Source organism: Penaeus monodon, chromosome 7 (genome assembly GCF_015228065.2).
Source record: "Penaeus monodon isolate SGIC_2016 chromosome 7, NSTDA_Pmon_1, whole genome shotgun sequence".
Taxonomy (NCBI): Eukaryota; Metazoa; Arthropoda; class Malacostraca; order Decapoda; family Penaeidae; genus Penaeus; species Penaeus monodon.
The window spans coordinates 5,938,099-5,947,157 of record NC_051392.1 but is presented as its reverse complement, the minus strand read 5'-3'; the positions used below and the strand labels follow the sequence as shown (position 1 = coordinate 5,947,157).

The 9,059-nt window shown below is 42.8% G+C and overlaps 1 protein-coding gene across 1 annotated transcript; it reads right to left on the bottom strand.

The window, feature by feature from the left end:
- On the bottom strand, positions 1–3,720 carry LOC119575008 (heat shock cognate 70 kDa protein). The gene is made up of 2 exons (XM_037922322.1): positions 3,570–3,720; positions 1–2,146 (listed from the first exon to the last, which is right to left on the bottom strand). Exon 2 carries the CDS (start codon positions 2,139–2,141, stop codon positions 183–185), a length of 1,959 nt encoding a protein of 652 aa, XP_037778250.1. The 5' UTR covers positions 2,142–2,146; positions 3,570–3,720; the 3' UTR covers positions 1–182.
- Positions 3,721–9,059: the final 5,339 nt, after the last annotated feature.

Below are 9,059 nucleotides of genomic sequence, written 5' to 3'. Positions count from 1 at the left end.
TTTCTTGTTTCCTGTTTTTTTATTCGTTTTACAGATTTCTGGAATGGTTTACTGAAAACTTGCAATGTGAAGTCTGCCAATGGCACAAGCCACCAACATCATAAATAAAATGCGGAATGATCTACGATGGGTCGATTTGCATGGACAATTCACAATGAGACTAGTAGACGCGGAGGAATCGTTTAATCGACTTCCTCGATGGTGGGTCCGGAGGAACCACCAGCACCGGGAGCAGCACCGCCAGCACCTGGGGCACCACCTGGGAAGCCGCCGGGCATGCCGCCTGGAGGAGCACCACCAGCAGCAGCGTACATCTTGGTAATGATGGGGTTGCACACCTGTTCGATCTCCTTCTGCTTGTGCTCATACTCTTCCTTCTCGCCCAGCTGGTTCATGTCCAGCCACTTGATAGTCTCGTTGCAGGTCTCCAAAATCTTGTTGCGGTCCTCCTCAGAAATCTTCTCCTTGAACTTCTCGTCCTCAACTGTCGACTTCATGTTGAAGCAGTAAGACTCGAGGGAGTTCTTGGCAGAAATACGGTCCCTCTGCTTCTCATCGTCAGCCTTGTACTTCTCGGCGTCCTGCACCATGCGCTCGATCTCCTCCTTGGAGAGGCGACCCTTGTCGTTGGTGATGGTAATCTTGTTCTCCTTACCAGTAGACTTGTCCACGGCGGATACGTTCAGGATGCCGTTGGCGTCGATGTCGAAGGTGACCTCGATCTGAGGCACGCCACGGGGAGCAGGTGGGATGCCACTCAGCTCGAACTTACCCAGGAGGTTGTTGTCCTTGGTCATGGCACGCTCTCCCTCGTACACCTGGATGAGCACACCTGGCTGGTTGTCAGAGTAGGTGGTGAAGGTCTGGGTCTGCTTGGTGGGGATGGTGGTGTTACGCTTGATGAGCGCAGTCATCACACCGCCGGCAGTCTCGATACCCAGGGACAAGGGGGTCACGTCCAACAGCAACAGGTCCTGCACAGCCTCGGACTTGTCACCGCACAGAATGGCGGCCTGGACAGCGGCGCCGTAGGCCACAGCCTCATCGGGGTTGATGGACTTGTTCAACTCCTTGCCGTTGAAGAAGTCCTGCAGGAGCTTCTGGATCTTAGGGATACGGGTGGATCCTCCGACAAGGACGATGTCGTGGATCTGGGCCTTGTCCATCTTGGCATCACGGAGTGACTTCTCCACGGGCTCCAAGGTGCCACGGAACAGATCGGCGCACAGCTCCTCGAAGCGAGCACGAGTGATAGAGGTGTAGAAGTCGATACCTTCGAAGAGGGAGTCGATCTCCACACTGGCCTGTGTCGAGGAAGACAGGGTGCGCTTCGCACGCTCACAGGCCGTACGCAGGCGACGCAGGGAGCGCTTGTTCTCACTTGGGTCCTTCTTGTACTTGCGCTTGAATTCCTGGATGAAGTGGTTCACCATGCGGTTGTCGAAGTCTTCACCGCCCAAGTGAGTGTCACCAGCTGTTGACTTGACCTCGAAGATACCATCCTCGATGGTAAGGATGGACACATCGAAGGTACCACCGCCAAGATCGAAGATCAAGACATTGCGCTCACCGCCGACCTTCTTGTCGAGGCCGTAGGCGATGGCAGCAGCGGTGGGTTCGTTGATGATACGCAGCACATTAAGACCCGAGATGGTTCCAGCGTCCTTGGTGGCCTGGCGCTGAGAATCGTTGAAGTAAGCAGGTACAGTGACTACAGCATCCTTCACTGTGGATCCCAGGTAAGCCTCGGCGGTCTCCTTCATTTTGATGAGCACCATCGAGGAGATCTCTTCTGGGTAGAAGGTCTTCTTGTCTCCCTTGTACTCTACCTGGATCTTTGGCTTTGTGCTCTCGTTGATGATGGTGAAGGGCCAATGCTTCATGTCGCTCTGGACTGTGTGGTCTTCGAATTTGCGGCCGATGAGTCGCTTGGCGTCGAATACAGTGTTGTTGGGGTTCATCGCCACCTGGTTCTTGGCGGCGTCACCAATCAGACGCTCTGTGTCTGTGAAGGCGACGTAGGAGGGCGTGGTGCGGTTGCCCTGGTCGTTGGCGATGATCTCCACCTTGCCATGCTGGAACACACCCACGCAGGAGTAGGTGGTTCCCAGATCAATACCGACAGCAGGTGCCTTTGCCATTTTATCTGCAACAGAAGACCGACATTAGTTGTTTGTTCGAAAAGGCGCAAAGACATCGACAAACAGGAAAGGCTTATCATAAAATTACACCACCAAAAGTCCAACCCCCCCCCCGTCCCTCCTTCGTACACTTCCCCCAACGACAAAAGGATGTCAGCTGATAAACACTCAACAGTACGGTATCTCATGACGTCACTTCCCAGCCATGTGTGACGCCCCCACACGCATCTGGCATCGCTTTTCACATTTCCCCCATTTTAAAAATTCTTTGAACAGAAAAGGGAGGAAGGTTATACACAGAACTAGCAAATTCCAATAAATGAGAGAAAAAAAAGTACCAGTGAAAAAAAAAATTAAACTATTTATCACGAGGGAGCGCGGGAGGGAGGGGGGGGGAGGAAGTTGAAGGAAGTTGAGCTCACAAATATCGTTGTATACAAACTAATATAAAACTTAAAAGGAGATACATTCCACAGCAAAAACTAACAACTGCGAATAAAAGTTAAACCATTCAAAAACTTAACACAAAAATCCATATTAACCGACCTACGATATGGCAATACTAACTGGGCGAGGCGAGTAGACAGGGAAGCCGGGAGAGGTTAAGGGGGGTGGGGGAGAGGGGGGAAGTGGTATGGGGGATGGGGGAGAGGGGGAAGGGAGGAACAGGGAGGGGGGAAAGGGGGAAGGGAGGAACAGGGAGGGGGGAAAGGGGGAAGGGAGGAACAGGGAGGGGGGAAAGGGGGAAGGGGGAAGGGAGGAACAGGGACGGCAAGGGGGAAGGGGGAAGGGAGGAGAGGGGAGGGGACAGGGATATTGATCACGGACCCTCCACCTCTTCGTCCTCCTCCCTCTTAACCTCAATTCTATCGCGTCACCTTGCTCTGTCATGAACACCTAGATACACTTCGTTGCATCATTATATATATATTATATATAATATATATAAATAAATATATAAACATTCGAAGAGCAATTCGACGTCTGAATGCGCACAAACCACCCTTACAATTGCACATTTAATCACAAAGATGTTCGAAGCAAATTCTCCACTTCTCTCGCCCACATTCTTATTCTATGTAAGGAATAGGGAACACTGATAAAAAAAAAATGAAAAAAACATTCTACTCGCAAAGTACTACGTGAAAGATTTCATTGTATACGTTTACTAATAAAATACAAGATAAAAATTATGTGCAACGGTTCTCGGCTTTCAACGTAAACAGTAAAAATACAATTTCAAACGTATTTAAAGATAGAGGTTAGCAATTCCTATTTATAGGCACTGATGAAATGGACCCACCCGGCGCCCGCTCGTCCGATAAAATGGCTGTAATTCACGTATTTGTTGTTGAAAATACTCTAATATTGAACGTTTGCTCTACTGTATGATTTCACTGTTTAAGGATAAATAGGTTATTGGCTTACCTTATTTTAGATATTTTTAAATAGTCCTAAGAGCTAATTGTAACACGTCCGCTCTTCTCTCGGTCTCCGGCTGGTATGACTTCGGCAAATCCATAGAGCGGCGACATCGACCCCTTTGTAAACCTTCTAGAACCTTCTTCGGAACGTTGGCCATTCACAGAGTTCCTAGTTTATGACGTCACTTCTGGTTCCAATCGTAGGGCTTCATAACCGTGACGTGGTAAGTGAAACGTTCTTATTGGTCAACAATGCCGGAATGGTCGATGCTGATTGGACGGTATTTGGCGGGAAATTTACGCGCGTCACTGCAGAACAGCTCGGCGTACCAGGCGTGCCAACATGACAGCGGTTCCTTCGCCACGTGGGGAGCGACCTCATGGCAAAGCCGCCAGCCAGCGAGGTCCAGACGCGGGAGACCGTCTGCGAGAATATCACGTGGCCCGGCTTTATGCAACCGTAGCCCGTGGTATAAATAACTTCTTTAGAAACACTGATGAACATCAAATCATTTATTGATATATTGGACGATTGTGATAACTAGTATTATCTAGAACGTCTATAGCTACTAGTCATAACAATAACGTTAAAGTTATTATGTTAATGTAATATAATAACACGGTTACACTAACTGAATTCATATAATAGCTGCAAGTACACCCTCAACAGTGACAATATTATTACAAATTGTTTCTGTTTTTACTGATATATTAAACATTATGACGGAAGCGTGAATGAAATACGAAGTCAGATTTAAACTTCGACTTAAAAGTAATAATAACAGTTAGAAGAGAAAATACTTTTTAAATAGAAAATATAATGAGCAATCAAAAATGAAATGAATAAGCTAACATTTCCAATATCAATTTATTTCATGAAAGTGGAACACTCATATTAATAAATATAAAGCCCACGTTTTAAAACGCCGCACACTTTTAATGTGTTGAAATATGTCTTTGTTATTCTACGAAATCCTAATCAGCTGCCCTCGCTCATTTTATCAGTTATGTCGAGAAGAACCCCGATCACACATCACTCAGTTAAAATGTCCTTGACAGTATTGCATAACCCATTACGTAAGATTGTTGTATGTCCGAAAAGCCTGTCCCTTTTATGAATTTACACGCCTAAAATATGGTTCATAATATATATATAATATTAATACTATATTAATAGTATATATATATATATAAATATATAATATATATATAAATATATATAATATATATATATACATATATATATATATATATATATATATATATATATATATATAAAGAGAGAGAGAGAGAGACGATATATATATATATAATATATATATATATATATATATATATATATATATATATATTTATATCATCATCACATACACGCACACACAAACCCACACACACACACACTCTCTCTCTCTCTCTCTCACACACACACACACACACACCACACACACACACCACACACACACACACACACCACACACACACACACACACACACACATACACACACACACTCACTCACTCACTCACTCACTCTCTCTTTCTTTCCTCTCTTCCCCCCTTTAATTGAGAAAGACAATTGCCACAATGAATGACTGTGTTAGGTACGGCCCCTGTCCTTGAAATGGTGGTGCCACCTTCCTCTGTTGCTCAATGGATGTTTACACCTTGCCCTCATGTCATCTGATCAGGTGATGCTTCCAATATTTTATATATAGTAGACTCCTTCTCTGTTAATATTATGCAGCGCAACATTTCCGGTCTTTTATATTTATTATTATTTTTTTTAGTAGACTTCCTGTATCAATGCATGGTTTGTTAAGTGCCTCTTCCAACCACGATATGCTGTAGCTTCTCTGAACTCAAAATGGTCTGGATTCTGAGCCAGTGCCTAATTTTTGTTCATTGCCTAGGCAAGTAACACTCACATAGTTCATCTCTGTATATGATGAGCGTAAACGTGCTTCGACTAAGCATAAAAGAGATTTTAGAAATAGCATGGGGGTATTTCAGTTAATAGAAAAAGGTTATAGAAGAACGTGCTGTTAACGCGGACACTTACTCTCTCTCTCTCTCTCTCTCTCTCTCTCTCAAGTACAGACACATACAAAGACACCTTTAACTTTCATTCTCTCCCTCTTACACACAGAGACACATTAACTTTCATTATCTCTCTTGTTTATACACACACACACACACACACACACACACACACACACACACACACACACACACACACACACACACACACACACACACACACACACACACATCTTGCTCGGACCTATAGCACATTACAATCATACACACTTACACGTTGCACTCTCCCTTGCTTCACAACAACAAATATACGTTTCCTTAAGAACATTTAGTTATTATAGGGTATTAACTTTATTTTACTTATATTTCATTACCCAATTCATCATAGAATTCTAGTATATTCTTCGCCATTGATTTTCACCACTACTTCCGATAACAAAATGTTCATTAAACAAAGGAATCTATCGTCTATACACATTCTTCAACAACGAAATCTAAATTGTCGAAAGAAAATCCATTATATTATTTCATAAAGAGAATTAATCATCAGTTCTTTATTTCGTTTCATGTAAAATTCCATTCAGTCTCGAACTTACCAAACCTCTGTTAAAGGGACGCGGCGTTAAGCAGCTGCCACGTACTGCCATGCCTTTATCTATTCATATGGTAATTACTCGTTTTTAGCTTGGAATTCCGATCCATTTTAAGAATTTCGAAGAGATAGATTGGAGAACTACGAGTTAACGGATATATGATGATGAATGAGAAGGAGAATGGCATCGTATCATTGGGAAATGGAAATTATGATCTAGGCTTTACCAAATATTCCAGGCATACCAACCCTCTCGAGGAACTTCACACCCTCCACGTGAATCCTAACTTCACGTGACGGACATGCGGCCTGGTTATAAATAGTTACATTTTTAGTACTGGGAATATTTCGGGAGATCATCTTCCGTCGAGAAAAGCTCTGAAACGAGTGTTTCGCTGAATGTATGACTAGTGCGCCGACGCTTTGGCGAAAACTTTACGTAATAGGATACGGCGAAGCACTAAATAGCGTTCGAGGATGCAGCGTGGAAAATCGATTGGCTTTAATTTCAGGAAACAGAGAGAACTTGCGCTGACGGGCCTTCTGTTGTTTATGAAGGGTTAATTTAGTAGGAAATGAAAGCTCTTCCGGTGACGACTGGGGTCTGCCCGGTGCAAAGGTATATATTTCTGAACATGACGAGTGTTACCTACAGGCTTCCCATGTATCATACGTGTACACATCCATCTATGTGTTTGTGTACGTGTCTTATGTAAATTCACTGTGTTGACGCTTCTACATACACTCATTCACACTCATACTGACGCATACACTCGTGTTATATTTACACAGTCTCGCATTTATACTCACACAGTCACGCGCACACGCACACGCACACGCACACGCACACGCACACGCACACGCACACGCACACGCACACACACACACACACACACACACACACACACACACACACACACACACACACACACACACACACACACACACATTCCTTGACAGTATATAAAGTAAAGACGAATAACATAAACAGAGAAAAACGAACATATAGTTGAAGGAACATATAGTCGTACATCCACTTCGCACACACGCATTCCTTCGTTCGAAACAAAGGACGAGGTTAAAGAAGACATGGAAGAACTTAATGCAGACTGATGAAACCGCCATAAGGAATTAAGCCACGCCATCGGAAACGACCCCACTCTTCTAGAAGCGTCGCTCGATAACACTCGAGGAAATCCTGAAGCGGGAAAAGCCGAGGATGTCTGCCATTACAGCGCCAGGGAGAAGGGTGCGCGGGTGGGGGGGTGGGGGTGTTGAGAAGGAGGGAGGAAGGAGGGGAGGGAGATGACGTCATGAGGCTTTTATACGTCATCATAATGATTTTTAAATTTTACCCTTTCTCCTTCCACGATTCGAAGGGATAGATAATATTTACTTGGTATTAATGTTCGATTTGTGTTGATTTGATTTTGGGATATCGTGCATTTTTAAATTTATTTGTCTGAGTGTCTAAAGGAATTCACTGCTGCGAGGAATTCGCAGGTCATGCAATGCTCATGCAGCCAAACAGACGATGGTGTGGCAGAACAAGGATGGTTACTGTATCGGGTATTGGGGTCTTCAGGTAATGTTTGTACGGAAACTGACGATATAGACAATAACTATAGGAACGTATTTATAATTTATAATTCAGGAATGTAGTGTGAACGTTCTTCCCACACAAATGCATGTATGTATGGCGTATACTTGTACACAGATAAAAAAATGCATGTATGTATGGCGTATACTTGTACACAGAATATATATATATATATATATATATATATATATATATATATATATATATATATATATATATATATACATATATATATAATATATATATATATGATATATAATATATATATATATATATATATATATATATATATATATATATATATATAAGCACACACATGCAAACACAGAAACACACACACGCACACACTTGCACACACACACACACACACACACACACACACACACACACACACACACACACACACACACACACACACACACACACACACACACACACACACATATAGTTCAGCTCGCATATATCATCCCGTGTGTTGCGGAAAACCAATATCCGGTCATGAATCATCTTGCCCTCCGTTAGACGCTGAACCATATCCCTTCATGCGAGTACACATATGCACACAAACACAAACACGCACTGTCACATGCATTCCTATGTGTGCGATCTATATTTGCGAAGCAGTAAATATGACGCATTTTTTTCTAAACCTTGAAAAGTACAGATATCTATTTAGCAAGTCTTCCTTACACTGAAAGTTTGAAATTATAAGTAAGGTTAACAGAGAGAGTGTGTGATACTGACTGACATCAACAAGGTTAAAGGCAACGTTTGAATTCAGCTGTTGATGACTTTATTAGGCAGACTGCTCTTTCACCTTTAACACTATTGATTATTTGTGAAAAAATACTGTGTGCAAGTATTCTGAAGATAATCACTTTTCACTGATTCCTGTGATGAATCGAGTTGTAAATGGATATAATTTCGATTCCACTTACACACACACATACATGAATAAACGACATTTTAGTCCAATGATATAATTCCCAATGTATCGAGAAAGCTGTCGAATACGGAAGAATCAGATGAGTCATTGCAGAAACTAGACACTTCCAGCTTTTTTTTTTCGCCTGCCTACTTCGCCAAGGACTATTAAAGTCAGAGGAAAAGTAGATAGTGATTGTGAAGAAAATTGTACATATCAAATAAAAAGATACAGAGATACGTATGGATAAAGTCACTTAATATTACACTACCATTAACTACATATCTATTTTATCCGATAACACAGCACGAAGTCCCTTATTTGGTATGAGTAGTTATTTA

Bases quoted from the DNA above. Each gene is read 5' to 3' on its own strand.
- LOC119575008 (XM_037922322.1), bottom strand. From the start codon at position 2,141: ATGGCAAAGGCACCTGCTGTCGGTATTGATCTGGGAACCACCTACTCC.